Source organism: Canis lupus, chromosome 13, assembly GCF_003254725.2.
Source record: "Canis lupus dingo isolate Sandy chromosome 13, ASM325472v2, whole genome shotgun sequence".
Classification (NCBI taxonomy): domain Eukaryota; kingdom Metazoa; phylum Chordata; class Mammalia; order Carnivora; family Canidae; genus Canis; species Canis lupus.
Window position 1 is genome coordinate 34,204,313 of NC_064255.1, and position 25,065 is coordinate 34,229,377.

At 54.8% G+C, this 25,065-nt stretch overlaps 1 protein-coding gene across 6 annotated transcripts in view; it reads right to left on the minus strand.

Moving 5' to 3' along the window:
• COL22A1 (collagen type XXII alpha 1 chain) overlaps positions 1–25,065 on the minus strand; it is a 260,912-nt gene that overhangs the window by 192,103 nt on the left and 43,744 nt on the right. For 5 of the 6 annotated variants that reach the window (XM_035702839.2, XM_035702792.2, XM_035702817.2 and 2 more), the window contains 4 exons: positions 16,248–16,322; positions 10,811–10,922; positions 5,349–5,472; positions 733–1,008 (listed from right to left, as the gene is read on the minus strand). In XM_035702839.2, the coding sequence (XP_035558732.2) occupies positions 733–1,008; positions 5,349–5,472; positions 10,811–10,922; positions 16,248–16,322 (587 nt within the window). Of the gene's footprint in view, positions 1–732; positions 1,009–5,348; positions 5,473–6,928; positions 7,060–10,810; positions 10,923–16,247; positions 16,323–25,065 lie in introns of those variants that run through there. The other variant, XM_035702897.2, reaches the window with a different exon arrangement.

Here is a 25,065-nt window from a genome sequence, read left to right on the forward strand (position 1 = left end):
AAAGGAGGAGGGAAGAGCAAGAAGAATGAACGTTGATGGGGCGACAGCAGGGGGACAGCTGTTACCATGCTGAGTTATGGGTTGTTATCACTGGGCGGTGCCCTCAGGATGATTTTTAAAATTTATTCTGCATATACTTTCTATATTTGCCACATTTTCTACAATCAGAGAAGGGAAAAAGCCTCTATTTAAATTTACAATTTAGGGGATCCCTAAATTGCGTGGTTTAGCGCTTGCCTTTGGCCCAGGGCGCAATCCTGGAGTCCCGGGATCGAGTCCCGCGTCAGGCTCCCAGCATGGAGCCTGCTTCTCTCTCCTCCTGTGACTCTGCCTCTCTCTCTCTCTCTCTCTATGTCTATCATAAATAAATAAATAAATAAATAAATAAATAAATAAATAAATAAATCTTTAAAAAATAAATAAATTTACAATTTATAATTGTACCTGTGTACCCACAAACACGTATGTAGATATACATCCTCACTGCTGTTCACAGTGCCCGGCACACAGGTGCTCGATATATATGTGACAAATGACCGGCTGCATGCATGAGGGATGGAGACTCTGGCTTCAGGATGGTTTCCGGGTCGGAGTCCTCCCTCCAAAGGGAGTCCAAGGCCATATCTTGATACACAACACAGACCTGTGAGGGGCACTTGGGGATACTAGTGTCCTGAGGCTTCCCCTGGTGACCCCAGGACCTTGGCTATAGAGGGCCTCCCCGGTACTCACATCGATGGGCACGCTGTCGTAGAGGCGCTTGCCGATCACGGTCTTCCCCTGGATGTCGATGTTCTCCCTCTCCTCGATGGGCAGCGTCTGCACCAGCGCACAGTCGACGTACAGGGAGACGTTCTGGGCCTGGATGCTCAGGGCCACCTTGTGCCAGTCCCGGTCAAAGAGGTCACCCACCCGGGGGCCTCGGAAGACCACCCTGACGGCGTCCTTCATGGCACCCACGGCGTCATACTCGACTGCCTTGTTCTCGCCGTCCAGGCGGATGGAGACCTGGGGAGCAGAGAACCGCAGGCTCCCTGAGCTTCAGGGGACCGAGACGGGAGATGGCGACAGGGACTGGGGTGCGGAGTCAGGGCTCACCTCCTGGCCGTGTCCCCGGGTGCTGGTCAACCTTGGACAAAGGCCCGGTTCCCTCCTGAACCTGGATGCGAATATAATACCTACCCCGCGGGCTGTTCTGAGCCCTGCCCTGGACAGGATAATCGGGTTCACACCCGTCACAGCTCCACGCACGGGCACCATGCAGTATGGGCACTTCTGTGAGTGTGCAAGACAACTGGTGCCGAAGGACTTGAGCCTTCAGACCAACGAGAAACCCCAACTTCTCTCCATGTCATTTAAAACTGTGGGCTGGGGGCACCCGGGTGGCTCAGTGGTTGAGCGTCTGCGTTTGGCTCAGGGCGTGACCCTGGGGTCCCGGGATCGAGTCCCACGTCAGGCTCCCTGCATGGAACCTGCTTCCCCTCTGCCTGTGTCTCTGCCTCTCTCTCGTGTCTCTCATGAATAAATGAATAAAATCTTTAAAAATAAATAAATAAATCAAACCCTGGGCTGGCCAAACAGACCCCAGGGACGAGGCTGAGACCCTGCCATAGCCCACGCTGCTTCCCACCATGGGGAGGAACCTGAAGCTCCAGCTCCTTGGTGGCAGGGACTCCTGTGTCTTATTCCCTGGAGGAGCCCCTACCCTTTGCAAGATGCCTGGGTGAGGCTGGAAGAAAGTCTAACTTTTGTTTTCCTACAAATGAAAAAATGATTGGACCCGTGGCCATCCAGATGCTCATTGCTACCTCCCCTTCACAGTACTCAGGGGACATCCTCGGTGACAGACCAGCCATGTGCCAGGTGTCAGGAAGAGGATGGTGGGCAACACAGACACATGAAGTCAGGGGATCGCGTGACACAGAGAAAATAAGTATTCGTCAGCGGGAGAGTGAACAACTGCATTCTTGCCCACTCCTCTGCTGGTCTTCGTTTGCCCTGCCAGCCATGATCCATCCTTCCCTGCCCAGCTCCCGGCGCCCCACAGTCTGAGCCTTAAGGGCCCCATGTGGGTGCCTGTGCCCTTGGGCTTCTCATCAGTGTGGCCCACGGCAGCCCATGGAATGGAGACCATAGGCGGGACGACGGGGTCAGGGGGCTGATTCTCCCGGCCTCTCCCTGCTTCCCCCTTAGGGACTCTGTCCTCTGTGCCTCCAGAACTCATGGTCTCTAGTAACCACCAACCACCCAGGCCCCAGGTGGCCACTTCTTGCTGTCACTTATCCCAAGACTCCCCAGTAGCCTCTGCCGGGTTCCTCAACTCTGACCCTTAACCTCATCTGCAACCTTAACCTTAGTGACTTTTTTAAAAGCTCTTCAAAAACTGGGGCTGTCTGTTGTCTGTCTACACCCAAACTGGCAAGTCGTTATTGAGCCGTGCGACCCTGGGCAAGTTATTTGACCTCTCTGTACTATTTCCCTATTTATAAAATGACACCAATCACAGCACCTACATCACAGAGTCATTACGAGGATGAAACGAATTGACATTTAGTAAAACACTTATGCAGTACGTATTATATGCCAGGTGCTGCTCCAAGTATTAGCTATAACAAACTAAGCAAATAAATCCAAAGGCCTCCCCGCAGTGGAAACCTTCTCTGGCACATACGTACAGCAGGATTCCAGTGTGCTCACTTGCTCACATGCCTCCAGGCTCGTGTCATTTACTTTTTCTCATAGCGCTTGGTCAGAGTTCACTGCTTTTGTTCACCTGTTTCTTCCCCGCCCTGCCCCGTCCTTGTAAGCAGACTCTGTCTCTCTTGTTCCTCCCCATATGACACCCCATACATAAGGCCACCCCCACAAGAAGCACTGAATGAATGAATGAGCGAGTGAATGAATGAGAACCCTGGGTTCAAGGAAGGTGCCCACGCACTGCTGGGAATCAGCTCCGGTGTTTATAACACAACCCAGGGGTTCTGATTTCTCTCTTTGGGGCCCCCACGCCGTGACCCCAGGACAACAGGGAGGGAGGGCTAGGATTTGATTTTACTTGCACCGCCTGCTGGTATGCTGTGGTGCGGGCAAACCACAGAAAACTACGGACCCCTGGCCTGTAATCTGGTACATGACCAATACACGTACCCTAATACTCCATTATTATTAAATGGGGTCTTCTGTTTCTAGAAAATACTTTTGCACATTTGAGCTCTGTGTCCCTGCACCACTGTAGGCACTTCCTGAGGACATGGCTCTCCCTTCAGATGTACATCTCTTCTAGCAGGATGCGTAGCCAGGGATGGTGGCCCTCAGGCCTGAGTCCTATGTCTACCAGCACTAGCTGGGGACCTCAGGAAGGCGCCCTGAGGCTCAAATCCATCAGCAAATCCTGTTGGTCCTGGTTTCAAAAGACATCCAGAATTGGATCATTTGGACCCAATTTACTGTCACTAGTAGTCTGTGTCAGTATCATCTCTTGCTTTGATTACAAGTGTCCCTGAATTTGTCCTCCTGTTTCTGGACCTGCCCACCTCCCAGAGCCTGGTCTCCAGCAGAAGTGCCTGCACCAGCCCACAAGGATCCTGGCCCCCTACCACCTCTCGAGCCTGATCTCTGATGATCACCCTCCATGCTTTGCTCCAGCTGTACCCACCTCTTTCCCGTCCCTTTACCGTATCCGGGATGCATGAATGACACATGGGGAGAATGCCAACCTTCGAGTGTGGCTGCTAATCCTAAATGCGGTGATGAAGATAAAAACCTAGGTCTGTAGGCCTGACAAGTTACATGGGATGCTGTGAACACAGATCACTTCTGGCGATTCCCTTTCTCTACATTCCCTGTGTCTAGCCAGCACTTCCTGTGGGGCGTGGAAGTGGCCACCGTCAGACCACCAGCCAAGGGCACCCCGCTGAGTCTTGCTCAGTGAAATGGAACTGCCAGGTGCCTCTCTGAAAATGAGCCTGACATCCCCAGAGGCGGGCCGTCTCTCTGGTTGGCCCCATAGTGTCCCAGCCCCCTGGCTCGTTCCAGCAGGAGCGGGGGAGGGCACGGCAGACGGCTAGGCCACATGGCTCTGCAAATGCCATGACCGAGAGGGCCCAGATGAGGGGGTGGTGGGCTCGACTGCAAGAATGCACAACAGGCACCCGGTCCCGCTGCACCAGACCCTGAGACACTGGAGAAGCCCCGCGTGCCTGTGAATGGAGATGGATGGGCTGCGTGCCTTCCAGAAATAAAGGGGCCTCTGGAGAAGAACCTCGCCTGTCCCGCCCAGCCTCCCACACTCAGGAAATGGGGGCACTCAGGAGTCAGGGCCAAAAACATGTCATGTCTCAATCTGACCAGGGGATGTTATGGGAAACTCATTCAAGGGGACTAAGGACAGAAGACGGGAGCTCACAGGGCATGGCGTATAACAGGCCAACGTGCGGTGCTAATGGCCCTGGTTCTCTGACCTTCTTTCCCCCCCACACCCCAGCTGCCTGCTGCTGACTGGCTATTGAACTTAGTGGAGACAAAACTCCAAATCACACTCTGGTGGCCAAAGACAGGGCTTCAGAGCTTCACTCAGGGTTATAGACACAGCCTGTCCTGAGAGAGGAGGCGCCTGCAGCAAGGCTGGGTTATGTACACGGTGCTGCTCTGCAGGTGCTAGAGACATGGCTCACCCTGCTAGAGACTCACTTCCCCAACCATTTGTGGCAGTTCTCCTGCTTTCTGTGGGACAGGTGGGAATGGGAATGGAAGATGGGAGATATTTGCAAACGACATATCAGATAAAGGGCTGGTATCCAAAATCTATAAAGAACTTATCAAACTCAACACCCAAGAAACAAAAAATCCAATCATGAAATGGGCAAAAGACATGAATAGGAATTTCACCAAGGAAGACATAGACATGGCCAAAAAGCACATGAAGACTCAGAACGCTCGACTCACACATCTCGGGGTCCCGCACCCAAGAGATAATAGATGCAAGATTTGAACCCAGGTCTAGCTGACCCCAAGCTAGTTTCTCACATGACACTGTGTAGCTCAGGCTGCCACCAGAGCACAGGCCACAGGACAGTGGGGCTGGCTGCCACCTCTGGGGGAGGCTGAGCACCCCTGAGGAAGGAGGGAAGGTGGGCTTCTGCTCCACTGGAGTGCCAGACATGGGACTATCATGGGGAGAAGAAACCACATCTCTCGGCTTCTTCTCCAGCTTCCCCGAGGCTTCGTATGCCAGACTCTTGATCTCCTGGGTCCCTGGATGGAGGGATCCCAGGGAACACGTGGTGGGGGGCACCATCCCCATGAAACAAATTGCTCCTGGCCCACAAGACACGGCACGCTGCTCATACCTGCGGGATCCCATACTGGTCGATGACCTGCCAGATGTACCAATCTTCTTTCCGAGATGTTTTCCTGAACCGGAAGGTGGTGACAAAGGCGTATTCATCAGGCAAGCCTTGAGGGAACACATCCCTGGAGGTGGACAGAGACAGATGGCAGTGGGCTTAGCAATGAGAGCAGGGCTAGAAATCTTCTGCACAGCAAAAGAAACAGTCAACAAAACTCAAGGCAACCTACAGAATAGGAGATATTTGCAAATGACATATCAGATAAAGGGCTGGTATCCAAGATCTATAAAGAACTTCTCAAACTCAACACCCAAGAAACAAAAAATCCAATCATGAAATGGGCAAAACACATGAACAGGAATTTCACCAAGGAAGACATAGACATGGCCAACAAGCACATGAGAAAATGCTCCGCATCACTTGCCATCAGGGAAATACAAATCAAAACCATGATGAGATCCCACCTCACACCAGTGAGAATGGGGAAAATTAACAAGGCAGGAAACCACAAATGTTGGAGAGGATGTGGAGAAAGGGGAACCCTCTTGCACTGTTGGTGGGAATGTGAACTGGTGCAGCCACTCTGGAGAACTGTGTGGAGGTTCCTCAAAGAGTTAAAAATAGACCTGCCTTACGACCCAGCAATTGCACTGCTGGGGATCTACCCCAAAGATACAGATGCAATGAAACGCCGGGACACCTGCACCCCGATGTTTCTAGCAGCAATGTCCACAATAGCCAAACTGTGGAAGGAGCCTCAGTGTCCATTGAAAGATGATGGATAAAGAAGATGTGGTCTATGTATACAATGGAATATTCCTCAGCCATTAGAAATGACAAATACCCCCCATTTGCTTCGACGTGGATGGAACAGGAGGGTATTATGCTGAGTGAAATAAGTCAATAGGAGAAGGACAATCATCATGTGGTTTCACTCATACGGGGAATATAAACAACAGTGAAAGGAAATAAAGGGGAAAGGAGAGAAATGAGTGGGAAATGTCAGAGAGGGTGACAAACCATGAGAGACTCCTAACTCTGGGAAAGGAACAAGGGAGGGTGGAAGGGGAGGTGGGCAGGGGACGGGGTGACGGGGTGACAGGCACTGAGGGGGGCACTTGACGGGATGAGCACTGGGTGTCATGCTATATGTTGGCAAATCAAACTCCAATAAAAACAAAAACAAAAGAGCAATGAGAGCAGGGCCGGAAGGGAAGCCTGGGTGACCCTCGGGTCTCGACATCCTGCCAGTTTTACCTCCCGAGCCTCTCACATCGCCTTCTCTCCTGCCTTCACTGCCCTCTCCTTGACAGGGGCCTCGGTATGACCCTCTGCAGACCCTTGCCGTGTTCCCTCATCACCCCCCACCTGGGCCCTGCGAGGCCACCCCCACAGGGCATGTACGCTTCCGTGTCTCCACCATCCCCATCTCACAGAATCAATGACAGACGCTAAACTGCCACCCACCCTCCCCGCTTCCCGGGGTCAAATGCAGCTGAGTGGACCTGTCTTCACAGCTTCCCACTGGCTCCTTCTCAGCGGGGCCCAGCTACTGTGTCTCCTCCTGTTTAGTCCCCTACCCTGGGCCCCAGGACATCCTCGAATCTTCACGGAACAGAGCTCAGGGGCCCTGCCCAGCGTGGGGGGCCAGCCCCTCATCTGAGGGCAGTCAGCCCCCCACAGCTCTGCCCACGGGGACTACCTGGGTCCACCTTTCCCCTCCACACCCAGAATGGAAGGAAGTTGTTCTGATCCTCACGCTGTAGCAGAGGGCAGCCAGGTTCTGAGGGTTAACACAGCACAATCTGGTTGCTAAGAGGCTGAGCAGAGACCTGCACAGAAAGGGGGCTCCGTCTCCAGAGCTCTGCTCTTACCCATCAGCTGGCCACATCCTCACCCCGAGGAACCTGGCCGTGGTGGGGCCTCGTCCAGCTCTGGGGGCAGGGATCTATCTCTGGAGGAATGCAGGCATTGAGCTCTCCAATGGAGGAGGTGGAAGCCGTCTAGCCAGAAAGCCGGGAAGGGAAATGAGGAGGCGTCTGGGCTCCTGGTTCCCGACTCGCAGACCCTCTGGGACCCTTGGTTTGGCTGTAGAACCTGTGAGCTAAGACGGGCCCTCTTTTCGTGGTTCTCAGTGCACAGACCCAAGCTGGGAGGGGGGCCCCGTTGTTCAAAGTCATTCTCTGAGCGGAGATCTCAGGCAGCTCACACCTGGGCCCCCTAGGAGCAGCATCCGCCCCTCAGCACTGGGCCCCCCGCAGGACTGAGGGGGTCCCCGGTCACTGCCCCCAAGGGAGGAAGACGGGCCCTCCCCACCCAACTGCATAGACATAGGCTTTGCAGCCACAACAGATCCTGCACATCCCTTCATTATTCTTATTTCATGAATGAATCAAACCATGGGGCTGTTTTTATCCAAACACACATTTTTTATATACCTTTGAAATACACACTTATGTGTGCATATTTGACATATATACACATAGAAAAATACAGATGGATCCACGTAGATATTTAGGTCTATATAGCATAGATCTACAAATTTGCATCTTTATCTCCATTTTTTAAGAAGATTTTATTTATTTATTCATGAGAGACACAGACAGAGAGGCAGAGACACAGGCAGAGGGAGAAGCAGGCTCCCCGCAGGGAGCCCGATGTGGGACCCGATCCCAGGACCCTAGGGTCACGACCTGAGCTGAAGGCAGATGCTCAACCCTTGAGACACCCAGGTGCCCCTCTCTCTATATTTAGATAAAAGGAGAGAGACTAAGACTTTTTCTGAGGGCATATATATAGATTAAGAAAAAGGTATTATAATTAGGAGGGGGAATGGTCATTAACAGAGAAAAACCTAAAGGAAACCAAAATCTAAAGGAAACCAAAGTGGCCCAATCTTATCCTTTCCACAAATAATGCAGCGGATGACAAGATCACTGTGGGAAACACCTAGGGCGTGAGGCTGGGAGACCTGAGTGTTGTGGCCAACCTCCACCTCCTACAGAGTGTGTGCGAGATGGCGGACACGTTCTTGTCCCATCCTGAGCCCCAAATGTCACGCTGGATAAACGAGAGGAATTCCTGCCTTGCTCACTGCACTTTCCTGTAGTGAGAAATAAATTAGACCAGGTGTGTAAAATGCCCATCAGACATCGCACAGGTGAGAAAAAAGTTAGTATTGAAAGTGACACTCCTTCCTGTTATGAACAAAATTAACCCATAAATTAAAATTACACCTGTTGGCATATTTTTGCATTTATTCTATTAAAGCACAAAAAACTACAAGGATACTATCCATCCTTGAAATGTCAGAGCTCTGCCGGGATTGAGTTTGTTTCCAGCGTTTTGCCATTCAAACAAATTTGGAACTGGGACACCTGGGTGGCTCAGCGGTTGAGCATCTGCCTTTCACTCAGGGTGTGATCCCAGGGTCCTGGGATCAAGTCCCATATCAGGCTCCTCCATAAAGCCTGCTTCTCCCTCTGCCTATGTCTCTGCCTCTCTCTGTGTGTCTCTCATGAATAAATGAATAAAATCTTAAATAAAACACATTGGAACCATAGAGAAATCCCTTCTTAGAAAGACCCCATGTAACTCGAGCCCAGATCCACCGCTCCAGATCCCCTGCACTGAGCGGAACCCGCAGCCATTCTGTGTTCTCCATGGGTCTCTGTTGGGCCTTTCCACCACTTCTGTACAAGGTGGGCTTCCTTTCCTTCATCTTGTTCTTTCTCTACTGCATTTTCCCTTTAAAGTGAATCTGCCTGTTATTGTTTCTGCACTATACGTATGGGGAATGAGACGCATTTAGCCAAAGATGTGCAGGGAGCAACGCGGGGATTGGGAGCTAGACTCTGCTCTCCCTAGTGTACCCCCAAAATGAGCATGGGGCCAGGTGATGAAGAATAACACCCACCTAGCATCTGTAGAGAGAGAGAGAGCAACACTCGGCATCTAGAAAGACACTTTGCTTAAGGGTCATCTGTTGGGGGTTCCGGTCTCTGCTGCTCAGGTGAGAAAGGCAAACACAGAGAGGAGGGGACTTCTCCAAACTCCTCCTCCCTGTAGTCACACTCAAGCAATACTCACAGGTACTGTGAGCTGAGGAGGACATTAGGGTCTGATACAGGCCCAGGGTGTGGCTGCACTCAGAGAATGCTCCCTGAATGAGAAAATGCAGGTGTGCAGACCAAGCTTGGCAGCCTGGTGCTCCCAGCCCACCTTTGCCAAGCCAGTACCTGATGAAGCATCTCCCCTCATTAGGAACCGACTAATACCTTCACCCGTCCATCCCACGGACACTGAATAACCTCCCTCTGGACAGAGCTCATCCTGAGGCTGGGTCCCCAGCAGAGACCAGACTCCAGTCCCTCCCAGAGCTGCTGGCTGAGCAGGGAAGGTGGTCTGCACAACTCATTACACAGCTGAGTGATCAGCTTCAGCTTTACCACTTTGTTTCATGCAGGAATACAGGTTGTAAGGAGACGAGATAGGCAGAGGCCTGCCTTCATTTTGGAGGTTGGGAAAGGCATCCCTGAAAGCATAATGGTTAACCTGTACTTTGAAGGACTAGCTGGTGTCTCGGGTAGAGAGAAAACCATGAACACAGGCTCTGTGGCAGGAAGAAGGTGCCCAGAAACTTTTGGAACAGAGCCAGAGGAGCCAGAGTAGGAGCCTGGGGTTGAGCTTGAGGCCAAAAAGGTAAGACGGGGCCAGATCAAATACAGGGCCTTTCCAGCCTTTTAGTGTAAGAACACTTGGGAAACAACTCAGGAACTTTAAGATGGAGAAAAAGCCGTGATGAAATATAACTTCTGTTTTCAGAAGATTTGTCTGCCTGGGGTGAGCAGAATGGAACATTGATTTTGGTACCAGCATCATCAGCCTTGAGTGGAGACCCAGCAGGTGTCAGACCCTGGACAAATCTGTATTATAATCTCTCAATAACAGTGTAGGGCAGGAACATCCATCTCCGGTGGCAAACATGACACGACAGGAGGAACAGGGGCATCCAATCAGTTGTGTAAGGCCAGGCACCCAATAACTACTGAAGCTGGGGCATCACTGGCCAAACCAACTAGGTGAGTCTGGGGGGCACAATGCCTGCGTGTGATGCCGTGGCTCATCCACAGTAGGCACCATGTATCTACAACCACACATGTGTGCTATTTAATGAACTGATAGAAAAACACAAGCATGCATGAGTGATTACCTCCAAATCCCCATGAAGGGGAGAATATAGAAGGCCAGGGAACCAATAGAGACAATGGTGATAAATTTGCTAAGAGGCAGGGTGGACTCCCAGGACAGGGGCTCGGCTGCTTTGTCTCACGGCAACCTTCCTAGGCTCAGAGCCGGTTAGAGCCCCACCCAGTGCCGAGTGTACAATCGTGGCTGCCTGGCCTCCCTCCTGCCCTCTGCCAGGCATCCAGCTAGGTCTGGAAGGAGAAGTAAGCACTCACTCTGTCCTCTGTACCACAGGGAAGGATCCCATCCGGACATAGGAGCTCTGCACCCCGTTGTCTCTCCTCCCCAGGATCTCCTTCACCCTGAATGAATCCATCAGGTCAAAACCTGCCGAAGAGAAGAGCTGGGGTGAGCGGCAGGAGGAGCACAGGGGACAGGGGAGCCATGTGTCTCTGTAGAGGTGAGCAGAGGAACTGTTCAGATAGATTTTGGGGAGAAAACAAACGACAAAGTAAGGACATGTAGAGCTTCTATCTCCAATCCCAGGGAAAGTGCAGGAGAAAGGCACATCTGGGTCTTCCAAAGAACTGGAACATGTCCTGGCTGCATGGCCAGTGTTCGGGAAGCTCCTGCGGGAACACCTTGCGGGCTCTGCAGGCAGAGACTGGGTCCTGCTCTTAGAGCATCATCTGGGGGTTGAAAGCCTAAGATGCCCCTGTAGCTCTGGGATCAATACCTCTAAGAGCCCTGCGAGCCCACCAGGAGCAGCTGGCGGAACTGACTGGGTCCTACTTGAGACCTTCTGAAGACCTACAGAGCTGCCACACTGGCTGGGGCCCTGTGCCCAGATGTAGCCTGGTGGCACTGGGAAGCTCACAGCAGTGGGGGTGCTGGTCCCCGAGAAGGGGGAGCCTGGCCCATAAGGCCCTGGAGGGTCCATGGAACAGACACCAAGTGGTAAAGGGTGTAGAGCCTGTCTGGGCTCAGATCCTGTTTCAGCGAAAGGCAGAGAAGGTCTAGGAGACAGTCTGTCCTGGGCCCGAAAGCTGGCCGAACAGTGACCATACCCGTGGCTGGCATCCTTGTGCCTCCTCCACCAAGGAGGTGGGGAACACAACCCAACTGGAAGGCACCCACCTAGAGGACCAGGCACAAGCCTGCAGGCAGGGCTGCACTGAGCAGGTGCTTGCACCTGACACCTCCAGCAGCCCAGCACGGGTGGGTTCCTGAGGGCTCTCCCTTTTGTGACACTCTCTGACTCCCCTGCCCGCCTGGGGCAGTTCCTATAGGGAGGTGGTGAGGTTGGAGGGGTGTCCTTGTTGCTCAAGGGAAGATGCCCCCAGTTAAGTTTAGGGAGGGAAGGTGGGCAGGGAGGGGCACATCAGTCAGCACTCGGGGCACCAGCTCTGTTCTTAGGCTGCAGCCCCACACCGCAGCTGCAACTGCCAAGCCCCTCGCAGCTCCCCATCCCACCTGTACAGAGGGGAGGGCGGCCACCACTTGACGGGCCTGTCCGAGGCCTCGCACGGACGTCCAGCCCTGGAGGGGCCCCCGGAGCGGCTGCTCTTACTCAGAGAGCGTGTTCATGATCCGGAGGACATGTGCCCCCTGCCTTCCCCTTGACAAGTCAGCAAAGGGGGCCTGCTCCCCTACTTCACAGCTGTCACCTGTCACCAGACAGGGCCACCCCGGGCTCCATCTCCCTTCAGCAGTTACATGTGGGACAATTCTGTTTTTAAGTTTCAAAATAGCAACCATATGCTCTGCTTTCTGGTTCCACTTTTATCGGTTTCAATGAATAAAAACCATGAATAAAAACAAAGACTTAAACACGGCAAAACTTTGAACAACAAGCAATTAACTAGGTGGCAGCAAAGGGCATGGAGACAAAAGATGAATTGCTCGCAATAAATAAAAGGCTGCGAAGGAAGATGAAAAATGTTCTCCAGGTAAATGGGTCCTGATGCAAGCCACGCTGAGGTACAGAAGCAATTGTTCAGTGCAGGAATTGCGAGGGTACGCCTCCCCAAAATCACGGAGTCAGCTGAAGCAGGCAGCATCAGGGACACCATGAGCCATGGCCCCGAGTCCACTGGCTGCACCTGCTCCATGCTGATGCCCACTGCGTGCGCTCCCCCACCCGTCCGCTCCCCTGGGTGGAGCTTTGCTGGACTCTCCAGACAGGATGCTTCTCCTGGGTCTTTGGTGGGTCTGGCCCAGGCACACACAGCTTATCTAGGGACTGCTCCCCTCATCCGGTGCTGAGCAATTTGATCGAATTCACATTTCCAATGCTAAAGAAGCCAGGAGCCCCGGTTGTTTGTGGCACAGTTTGTAGAAAGAGGGAAAGAGAGAAGGAAGGCTGCCCTGACGGCTGCTCAGATCCCAATAATGAACAGGGCAAAATCCCAGCTGCAACCCCCCCCCAGATTTTGGTGTCTAGGGAGATGCAAAATCCCAGCTGCCCCCCCCACCCCAGATTTTGGTGTCTAGGGAGACGCAGAGACATACACAATCAGTGACAGCATCGTGGGTGAATGACTAGGAGGGGGGATGATGACAGGGCTTGCATAGGAGCACAGGAAATACCTCCCTTGTCCAGCTGAGGAGCAATCCAGGGAGGCCTGGCCCGCATTTGAAGAACAAATAAAAGATGGGCAGACAGAGGAGGAAGAAAAGGCACCCTAGGTAGTTGGATGTGCAAAGGCCACTGGGCTCGGGTCAGCCAGGTTCCTTCTGAGAATCTTGGCCACTCTGGGCTGTCAGCAGCCACGGCCTGCGGAACACCGGCTGGGAATGGGGTGGGCGGAGGCCGATCAGGCTGGGTCATGTCGGCCACACAGCGAAGTCTGGGTGTCCCTCTGCGGGGGGAGCCGTGGAAGGGCTTCAGAGCAAGAAAGGAACACAATCGTGTTGGTGTTCCAGAGGCCATTCTGGCAGCCGGGAGGGGTGGGTGGGGAGAGGGACAGAGGAGGCCTCAGGCCAGGCTCCACTTGAGAGGTGCAGCGGGTGTGCCTTGGTGATGTCAGGACGCAGGAGCCCAGGTGGCAGGAGAGAGAAATCCAGAATGTCTGGTGCCACGTTTCCGAGCTGCCCCGAGCCTCGCATGTCCTTAAACCCCAAATCACTAACCTCCCAGGAATGTTGTAGAACACCTGCAGTCAACGGCGCTCCCATTTCGGTTACGAGCCCCAAAAGGGAGCCTCAGAAACACTGCGTGGGAGGCTCAGTCACGCAGGCAGGGAACCTGAGCCTCGGAGATGTCAGGAGGCTGGGGGCCGCAGCGCCAGCCTGAGACCCACGCCTCCAAACCACCTTGCCTACCCTCTTCCCTCCCTGGCTCTTCTGACCTGGTGAGCCCCCCAATTTGCCAAAGTCCTTGAGGGAATGCCTGGAAGTGAGGCTTTGGGCAACTCCATCTTTTGTCCAGAATATAAAAGCTCTTCCAAGTACCCAACTGCGTTAAAAGTGGCAAGTCTGAGACTCATCTCTCCATAATTCCCCTCCAGCTTCCACACAGCCAGGGCTTTTCTCTGGACTGGTTATAATTAAAGGAGAGGATAGATCCAGCAGGTTCTCCGTGTGCTCGGCACTGCACAAACAGGACATCCGTGCCACGTGCGATGGATGACTGCCCGGCACCGCGATTACTTCCTGGGAAGGGAGCCGCAGGGCCCACAGAGGGGAGGGGAGCTCCTAGGGCTCCGCTGGCTGCAGAGACACACAGCGGATTCCTAACCGAGGAATCCAATCACCTCTACCCATCACCAAACGCTGTCAACAGGACCCTCCTCACATGCCAGACGCTGAAGAATGAATGCATTCACGCCCTGCCCAACTGATGCACGTGTGCACATGCACACGCATGTACGTGTACACATGTGCCCCCAACACACACACACGCCCATGCACAGTGGATCTTCCCAGCAAAATCAGTTGTTTTTAAGTAGAAAACATAGTTGGGCTCCTTAGTCCACAGAATGATGGAGAATGACAGGCTCATCTGCGGTGACATGGGCAGATTCGTTTATTTGTGAACTCTTCCCTCCTTTCTTCTTGCCCTCCATCCCATGGTCTGCCCGTAAGCCCTGACTACACCACAAACCCAGGCAAGTTACTGAATGTGCTTGTGCCTCAGTTTCCCCAACGATAAAATATAAACCGGTGCCTATCTCATACATCATACGGGCTGAATGAGGGCACATGGGCTCAACGCTTGGCTCACCGTAGGTGCTCAGTGAAGACTCTTACCATTCATTATTTGTTCCTAATGTCTGTCTGGTGGCATCTGTCCCCTTCTGTAGACACACACACAGAATAATGAACTATTTAGGGCAAGGAGATGCTACTCTGAGGGATTCGCTGCTTCACAAAGTGTAATGTGGATAATGCAGGAGGTAGGAATTTGCTTTGAAGACTGGCCTCGGTGGGAGCCATGCTTGGCTGGGGGTTGCCAAGGCAGCGAGTGGGAGCAATGAGGTCAAACTGCCCAGAAGCTTCGCCCCACAGAGCAGCTCAGCTATAAGCATATCCCCCCCGCAAGGTAAGAAAGTGAAGAGGATGAGCGCCACCTTTATCTCCTGGGTTGACAGAGGGTCCCCAGGAGGGAGAGCTCCTCACTGAGCACCGACGACACACCAGGCACTCCAGCAGGAGAAAAGAGGCACCGACCAACCCTGTCTTCCTTTGGGTCCCTCCAGAAGAGCTGAACTGGGAGGCGCTCGATGGGGGAGTGGAGGACGGGGGGCAGGGAGGAAAAGTGACTGATGAGGCTGTGGCACTAAGCCAGCCACCCCAGCAGGTGCCTGCAGCTGGATCCCACTGGGAAACACCACAAAATGGGGCAAACGTGGACCTCGGCATGGTCCCCCCCCCGAAGGGCAGTAGAACCCGAGGGCTCAGTCACTCTTGAAGACACCTTTCACTTGCTGTGCAAGCAGGCTGGGCAGCCTCCCACCATCCTAGACACGTCCCTGCAACATGAACAGGCAGATGCTGGCACCTTCTTGTGGGCAGGGGCGCCCTGTCATGGCAGCAGCCTGGGATGCCATCCCCTGGACAGCACCTCCGAAGCACCCTGCTCCCGACCCCTCTGGCTTCGTGGCCAGGCAGGCAGACCCCCTCCGGCGCTCCACGTGGAGGCGGCACGGGGCCCCGCGGGCCAGTGGGCAGGGGCAGGGCAGGCATCCTGGAGGCAGGGGGAAGCTCCCACGCAGGCCTCGGGGAGAAGCAAACCCTACTTCCACACTTGTGGCTCTCGGGAGGGTGGGAAGCCCACTCGGCCGTTGCCGCACACCCCACCTACCGCATCCACGCAGAGACGGCCCAGGAAGGGGTCTGGGGGGGTATGTCTATTGCTGGGTCTGCAGCCACGTGTCTCTCTCCCTCTCTCCCATCATTCCCTCCTGTATCTATAGCTCTGATTCACGCTCTCACTCCGAATGCGTGGATTTCTCCACTCATTTGCTCACTCCGCCCACCATTCGCTTACTCATCCCTCAACTCATTTGTTCTGATGTGTTATTTAGAGCCTCCCACAGGGGCACCACCGACCCCCAGGCAGAAATGCGACTGCTGCTCGTTGATGGGGGCCGCCACCTGCACCCAGGCCCTTCCACTCGACTTCGGTGAACAGATCAGCGAGGCCAGCCCTGCGTCCAGGGGGGCAAACAGCGCCGCAGAGCAAGCCGGCAGGTGCCCTGGCTTTCTCACCTGTGATTTCCTTGCTTCCACCGTTGATGTGCTTAAAGCGGTCTCCTTCCACACGGACGCTGGGGCACAGCACGTCTGAGGAAGGCGAGAGAAAACAGAGAGATGGATGAGCCAATGGGAGCCACGTTCGCTCTGTGCTATGGGACAGCACGTGGGGTCCGCAGCTCCGGGCGCGCAGGACGGCCGGTGCCTGGAGCCCACACTGTGGGCTGCTGCTCGGCGAGCACCTGCTCTGGCAAATACCACGCTCCGTCCTGGGAGTGACACGCAAACAAGAAAGCATCCCCACCCACAATGAGGACGCAGTCTCACCCTTTAGAGGGAGTCAGACACCCAAACTGCTAGGACCTGCAGTGTCCTAAGTGTCCTAAGTGACAGAGCGGGCGTGGTTGCTGGGGATTTGGGACAGAGGTCTGACACCTCGCCGGGCTTGGCGACGACGTCAGGGAGGCCTTCCTGGAAAGACGATGCTTGAGGCTCCCTCAAGGGAACAGTCGAGACTCAGCCAGGGAGACAAAGGAACAAAAAGCGGCGCAGAGGGACCTCATTTACAAAGGCACCAACATACTCATCAAGATTCCAAGTTGGCAGGTGTCGGTGACATAGGAAATGTGTGCGGGGTGGGGGGGGGGGGGGAGGGGGCTCCACGGAGGTGTCTATTGTGCCACCCTAAGGCGCTTCCAGTGCAATTCCAGAAAAAGCAGAAATGCTCAATTATACAAAGGCCACAGAGTAAGTCATACAGCAAGAAAAATGCTTCGTTATGGGATATCACATCTTAACATCTTCACGATTCCTTACTTAAAAAGTTGGAAGGGAAAGAGACTCTTTCAGTTGCCTGGAAAATCCCAGAAGAAGCACCACCTAAGAATCTCAAGTCCTCGGGCCTCATGTGGGCTCCCTGACCCGCTCCCTCGCCATCTGGGCCAAGTCTGCTAACCCCTGTCCTGGGGCGAGTGTCTCGGCAGGGAGACCTCCCAAAGCACACACTGGCCATGGGGCTGCCTGGAGGTGGGGGGGCAGCCCAAGCTCGTAACAGGACTGGAACGAGCCCCGGGGGCCCTCCAATTCAGCATCTGCAACAACTGGCTTACCTGAGTGTAGCCCCTGCCCTGTGCACGTCACTGTCATAAGCTCCCCTCATGGGACATTCCTGCCATCTGTCCACGTGCAATGATGTGTTTCCATATTCGGGGCTCAAGTGTCTCAGCGAGGGGCCAGTTTGGGGCCCCTTTACCCCTCGGCAGTGAGGGGAAAGAATGAGATCTTCCCTGGTCCGGGTGGAGGTCTTTATCATGTTTATCCTCAAAGGCACCACGAGGTCTGACGAGCCCCGCGGAAGGGGTTATTTTGGAAACAGCACCAAGCTGTCTGTCTAGGACCAAATACGCGAGAGGATGCGGGCACCACGTAATATTTAGACAGCCCCACCCAGGACAGCGGCGGCAGCGGGGTGACAATCGGTGGCGCCAGCCCTGGAAGGCTGCCAGAGACACCGGCTGCGGATCATGCGTCAAGTACAGATGCGTTGATTCAGAAGGTTCTTTCCTTGATTCTGAGCAAATCTCTGGAAACTGATGGCTGGAGCTCAGGGCAGGCAGGGCCACGGAGTCTTGTCTCTGAAAATACCCTGCGGATGTGACCTGATTCCCAAACCCAGACAGAGCAGGGACGGTCCAAAGACCAGGAACACAGGTAAGATGGAGCCTCTTTTCAACCACAATAGAATTTGCCCAAACTGGTTGAAGGAATCATTCCCCAGGCCACCTGCCAATCCCCGGCTGGGGCCGTCACTGACCCTTGTCCATCCAAGCGGCTCGAGGGGCCATTTATAGCCGACTTAGTATCAAGTCAGGACAAATGGTTCCCAAAATACCCCCTCCAGCAAGCTTCGCAGGGATGTCGGGGCCCTCTGGGTTCATCCGCTTGGCAGGGAAAGGCCCATAACTGTATCTGTTGGGCCAACATATTTCCACACCTTGGATAATGATCTATTTATCTCCACATGAACTCACTTATTTAAACTAAAATATCTGAGCTCCAGATATGTTCCAGGCACAGAGTTCGTTCTAGGGACACACAAATGAGATAAAAAGACAAATCCCAGGACGCCTGGACGGCTCAGTGGTTGAGCGCCTGGTTTTGGCTCAGGGTGTGATCCTGGGGTCCTGGAATCGAGTCACATATCAGGGTCCCTACAGGGAGCCTGCTTCTCCCTCTGCCTGTGCCTCTGCCTTTCTCTGTGTGTTTCTCATGAATAAAGAAGTAAAATATTAAAAAAAAAAAAAAAGACAAGTCACCATCCCTGCCCTCAGGGCACTGGTGGGCTGACGTGACGCATGGAAGCATGAGAAAGTGCCAGAGCTGCCGTGACATCATGGTGTCCCCTTGCTTTGCAGGCTCCTCCTCAGTCTTTGAGACTGCTCACTTCACCCCACAGCTTGTCTTCAGTGACCCCAGCCTGGGTTAGGAGCCCCATTGCCCCAACCCATGTCCCAGAGCTGATGGCATCACTTGGAAATCACCGATTGGTATCTGTCTCCCCAGGGAGTGAGAGCCCTGCGTGCCTCCCAGTTCAGCTCTGTAGCATCACTGTCGTCACCTTCCCAGGTACAGACAAGGCCCTAAGTTCACACTGACCAGAAAGGACCAGTGACACCTGCGCTGAGAAGTCAATGCTGGATGGCCTTCCAGGCATGGGTTCCACCGTGATGCTGAGGAGTGGTGAGAGGTCACAGAGGGGAACCCCTGCCGTGGAGGGGTCTTGCTAAGGGAATGCCCCTGCACTCAGAGTGGCAGGCTTTCCAGCCCAAGGAGAAGAGCTATGGCTGGTGGGTCTCAGCTAATGGAGGTTATTCCATCCCCGACCCTTCTAGCCTCCCTGGGACACACGTGTGACCCAGTTCTGGACAAGAAAATAAGCAACAGAAGTTTGCTGTGGTTGGCAGAGGAGAGGTTTCTTAAAAAGCTTTTTCTTTGGGACACCAGGGTGGCTCAGTGGTTGAGCATCTGCCTTCAGCTCAGGTCGTGATCCCCGGGGTCCTGGGATCGAGTCCCCACAGGGAGCCTGTTTCTCCCTCTGCCTGTGTCTCTGCCCCTCTCTGTGTCTCTCATGAATAAACAAATAAAATTAAAAAAAAAAAAAGATGAAATGGGAGAGAGTTAGGTGGGGTTGCCCAGTTCATGTACAGTCCCTTCCCTCTGCTCAGACTGCGGGGACATGACATCGCAAGACTGCCAAGGACCATTGAGGAGTCAGGGACTCCAACCCCAGCAACCCAAGCCTGGGTGAAAAGGGTAAGAAAAACACATTTCTATTTGTCTAAGCTGCTGTACTTTGTTTGTGTTTGCTTTGCTTTTGTTTTTAATTTGCCATTGAGCGTATTCCAAACTTGCACACATTCCCTTTCCTCAAGGACTGGAAAGCTGCTCCCTGTTCCAGATGCCTGAGGACAACTCAGGGTGGTTGTGAGAACCGGCGCATCTGTCCCGGTGAAGGAGCCACTGACAGCCTGGGGTGGCTTCACCATCCCAGTAAAGGTGGGTTTCCCCGGGAATGACTCAGGATCAACACGAGAAGCAGCTCTGGGGTGGGATAAGTTGTCGATGGGATACGTTCTCTGGAATGGACATGTGTACTTAGCTCTCGGGTTAGAAGGTCACTTTTCCTCTTTGAAAGAGTAAGAACACAAAAGAGACGTGACTGATCACAACCACCTGACTTACTGTCACCCCCTGATACCTGTTCTCCCTCGGTCTTTGTGTCGTTAGAACACCCTCGACTCCCTGAGAGGAAAGAGATCCCTGTGCCCACAGGACCAGTTCTGTTTCACCAGAAGCTTTCAAGAGGGGCCTGCTCCTGATTGACGAGAGCTGCTGCTCCAAAGTGGAAAAAACTAGGAATTCACTGCAGCTCCTGAGGAAAAACACTCCGGGTGTCCTCAGTTTACCAAACGGCAGAAGAGGAAAGTGTGCTTGCACAGGATGCCCTCTGCTTCTCGCTGACGTACCCACAGCACACCCAGCCGTTTCTTCCCTTCAGTGTCTTCATTTGGGAAAGGAGAGTGATGGTAATTATTGGGCACCTACTGTGTGCCAGTCTCCCAGCTGGGGATTTTACCTGCAATAGCCATTCTAGTAAGTAGTTTTTTTTTTTCCCATTATACAGATGTAAAAACAGAGGCATAAAAGGTGAAGAAACTCACCAGGATGGGAGGATCACCTGGATCTGCATAAAGGTCCTAGAACCTAGGAGCTGGTAGCCTTGGTCCAGGAAATCAGCGGGACCATGGGAGCAGGGCACAGAGCCACAGGCCACAGAGGGCAATGGACAGGAAGCGATCACCACTCACCCTGGGCAGCTGCCACTGAGAACGTGATGGGGTTCCCAGTGTGCAGGGAGGAGATGGAGGAGGAGGGGGTGAATCAGGCACCAGCAGGCACCCAGCTCAGCCCGTCCGCGCCCCACGCCAGCAGGAAGTCATCGTCACCCTCCTGCTCTGCGGCTCCGAGGGACAGGTGCTATTATTCACAGACACGGGAAGAAAGGCCTGAAGAGGTTACAAATGGATGGTCCACGGCCGCAGAGCCAGCAAGTGGGGAGGTCAGCACGATGGCTCCGGCATCTGGCTCCTGACCCCTGCACCACACAGTCTCTCCAGAAGTCACCCACCCCAGTCACCCAGCCAACAGGGAGCCAAGTCTGTCTGTCTGTCTCCAAAGCCTGCACAGACAGACGGCCAGCTGCTACTTCCTGAGGCAGCTCCTTCCGCCCATGAAGGGCCCTGACTTGCTGTAAAGTCCTAGCTCCGCACCTGTAGATCCAGATGCTCCCCAAGTCCCGCCTTCCGGGGGTCTGCTCGCTCTTGTCCACCAGGCTCCGAGCTGGGCACTGGGACCCCGGGGGGTGGACTGGACAGATGGCAAGATGGGTACCAAGCCCAAACAGGTCCCCGTTCTCTCTCACAGAAGCTACTTATATGCTCCAAGGCAGCTGGGGTGCTGCTCCCACTGTCCGATCCTCTCCAGCGAGCCCCCTGCCTCACATCCCCCCAGGGGCCCCTCACCCAGACAGGCCAGGGGAGTGGAGGGACAGGTCTCATCGGAGCCGTGAGCAAGCATGCTGGGATCACAGCTCCCGCGGGCATGGCTGCATGTCTGCTGCTGAATGAGGCTTGTCTGGGTTCCCGTCTGGCCTCCTATCAATGCTACTCATCGTGCCCATTATGCAGAGGAGGCAACCGAGGCTAGGAAAGCCGAGAGGACTCGGTTACATCACACAGCTAGCTAGTGGTGGAGACAGGAATCAGCTCGGTGTGACCCCAGCACTCTCTCTCACTTGCTCCCACAAACACACATGCTGGGGTGTCCGGAAGAGCATATACCTAAACCATGGTTACCTCTGGGAGGCAGAACCTGGGGTGATTCTTATTTCCTTTTTGCATCTTTGTATTTTCAAATTTGCCTTAAAGATTTGAACGTGATTTGCGAGTTTGTTTTACCGTGATTATTATTTTTTAAAAGCAGGTCTGAGCCCTGCCCTGGGGTGCTTGTTGCTGAGGCAGCAGGAGGCTCCAGGGGAGGGAGGGAGGAAGGCCGGTGGGGGCGCTGGTGGCCAGAAGCAAATGCTGTTTGCAGAGGTGAGCTGGGGAGTCCAGGAGGCCGGCTGGGCCTGCACCTGCTGACATGCCCCGGGGCCGCCTGGGCAGTGGCAGGTGGCCTCCCACTGGGACCCTCTCCTCCCAGCCCAAGTCCTGGCCTGCTCACCGGGGTAAGGTGAGGCTGGAACAGGGCCAGAGAGAGACCGAGCTCTCTGAGGCTGATGGGGAAGGCAGTCTGGATTCTGCCGACCTCGCCTCTCTGATGTCAGGTGCCCCCTGTGCACGCTTCCAGATCCGGAAATAGGGATGCAAGCGTGTGGGGTTTCCCCATGCAAGGTCACCCTGCAGCTTCGGTGAGACAGTGAGCGGGAAGGCGTCGGCTTGATGCCCGGGGCCTAACAAGTGCTCCTTCTTTCCTTCACTCATTCAGCCTGCGTGCTTTTGCAGAGTGCCAAGCACAAACCTCCCAGAATGCCGAGCAAGTGCAAGCACGGGCCCTGGCCTCTCGGTGGTCATGTGCCAGTGGAGGAAACAGACACAGAGAAGCAAGCTGGTCACCGGGTGTGACCAGCGCTGCGCAGGAAGGACGCAGGTGGTGGCTGGTGACATCTGGGCTGAGAGCAGAGATGGGCACGAGCCAGCCACAGGAAGGGCAGGCAGGCAGGGGTAGGAGCAAGCAGCACAGAGCCCTGAGGGGGAAGGGGCTGGGCTTGCCCTGGGGTCGGCAGGGGACCAAGCCCTGAGCTACGTGGAGCGAGGAGACAGGTAAAGGTGGGAAGGCACCAGCTCAGGGAAACCTGGTGACCCAGGGCAGGGGTTGGAAGTCAGGGCGAGGAAGAGGTGGCTCTGCCCAGGAGTCAAGAGTGAGCAACTGAGGCCAGGCGGAAGGTAATGGTGGTTACTGCATGAGTGTGGCCATCCAAGGGGGATGGGATTTCAGAGGCCTTCCTTTCCCTCCTAGGATGTCTCGTGGGTGGAGCCCCAGCAGGTGTCAGCAGAGGCCAGGGGAGGAAGGGTGGTGGGAACTCAGGAGGGCAGCAGAGCCCTCAGCCAGCACCCAGGTGCCCACGTGGGTCCTAGCCACTTCGGCCCACTGGGCTCAGCCAAGCCATGACCTGCAGCTGCTGGCATCTGAGAGGCACCACACCTAACTGCAAACTTTCTTTCCTTCGTCCCACATTTAGTGAATACCTAGCTCTGTTCCTGGGACCAAACTCTTCCGGGGTATCACAGGCACGACGACAGGCTCTCTGGCCTCAGGGAGCTGCTGTCCAGTGGACAAGATGGAGATTGGCCAAATAAGGCCCTGACCTCTCCAAGTGGGGACTATAACCAGTGGGTAGCACTGAGGCCAGGATGGGAGGAACACAGTGGGATCTGAGCTGCTTGGAGGGTCAGGGAGGTCTCCAGTGAGACCTGGAGGATGAGCTGCAGAAGCAGCAGGAGAGTCGCCACCAGCAAGCCGTGACTGGTCCCCAAGGAGCAGCACTCATCATTCAGGATGCACAATCCAAACCCAGGCCTGACTGGCCCTGCCACCTCCCGTCTTTGGGCCGCAGCAGACCTCGAGTCCACTGTGGGTTAAATGATCCAGCCGTAGAACAAGCGCTCTGGAGACCTCAAGGATTCCTTAAATGAGCAGAATTGGTGAGACAGGCACATGGCAGGCGGGGGAAGGGGTCAGCAGTGTGGGGTCTGGGGCCAGCGGTGGGCAGGGGCTGGGACTGTCAGGTGGCAGTGAACTGTCAGGTGAACTGTCAGGACCCGAAGACCCTGTGTTCTGCTGGGAAGCTGATCCATAGGGAGCAGAGCGGGACGTGAGCCAATGTTTCTGGAGTGTACATCACGGCAGGGACACGATCGCCGCCTGCATGCTAGGGATGCCCAGGGGACAGAAAGGGCAAGGGTCCCTGCCCTCTGGAGCCCGCGGTCCAGGGGGTTTCGCTTAAGTCTCTCAATGGCTTTCCCAGGGGGGTGGCTAGAGCTCCGAGAGGATGCACGGCCATCCACGTCACCCTGCAGGGAGAGGCAGAGTAGGATTCCAACCCAGGCCCTGGTTGGAAGGCAGGCCCCACACAACCTCAAGTCTGGCGGGGTAAGACGTGCAGGGCAGGAAGGGTTAGCGGCTGGGCTGGGCCTCCAGCCACAACGGAGGGAGGCACTTCTGGAATTAATACTCTGGCACACGGCCAGAGCTGAGGCTTGGGAAGGAGCCTGAAGGATGACCCTGCGGTCCAGACCTCTCATTTCCCAGGTAAGGAGTCTGATGCCACCAAAGGTGCCACGCTGCCACCCCCAGTGGAGCCTCCGCGGCACCAGGCGCACGGCCTAGGCTTGTCCCACTGCTCATGGGTCCTGGGAACCCAAACCCAGGAAACCAGTGGCCCTGGGGTGATGGGGGGGGGGCGGTAAGGGGAGCAGGAGCTTCTGGAACCACGGTGTCTGTTACAGGACATCAGGTTCTGGGGAGGACGGGCTATGGCATCTAACACCAAACTTTTCTCCTCCCAAAAGCTTTGCCCTCTGACCTGGATACAAAACCTCTAACCCAAATTCGCTGCTGGGGCTGATTGCATCGGCTCCATAGGAACGAACGTCTCCCCAAGCTTCCCCTTCGCAGTCTCTGTCCTGTTTGCTCCTCCGTAGGGAGTGAACAGTGACCTTAGGTGGACGGCATCCTCTGTCTTTTCAGACTCCGAGCCTGGCTTGCTCAGCCCGCCCTTCAGGGTCCGAACGGGGGTGACAGGAGAGAAAGTGCAGGAAGCTTTGGGCCACCTCGGTCCCACACGTCTTGTCCATCCCCAGCATGGGACCCAGCGCTGAGGGGAACGGTACCTGCGCCCAGCTTGGGGTCAGTCACCCTCAGCCCTGAGCTCCCACAGGATCCGAGGATGAGGGGCACCCCCAGGGCTGCATGACAAGGTGGGGCCCAGGTGACAGGGCTGCTGAGCAGATTCTGTGTGGACAGCAATCTAAGAAGAAGAGTGGCAAAATGCAAATTTAGGGGGCGCCTGGGCGGCTCAGTGGTTGAGCGCCTGCCTTCAGCTCAGGGCATGATCCTGGGGTCCTGGGATCGAGTCCCGCATCGGGCTCCCTGTGGGAAGCCTGCTTCTCCCCCCACCCTCTCTCTGTGAGTCTTATGAATAAACAAATAAATAAAATATTTTTAAAAAGGCAAATTGATCATGTGAATCCAGGGGAGTTTTGCAAGATGTTTC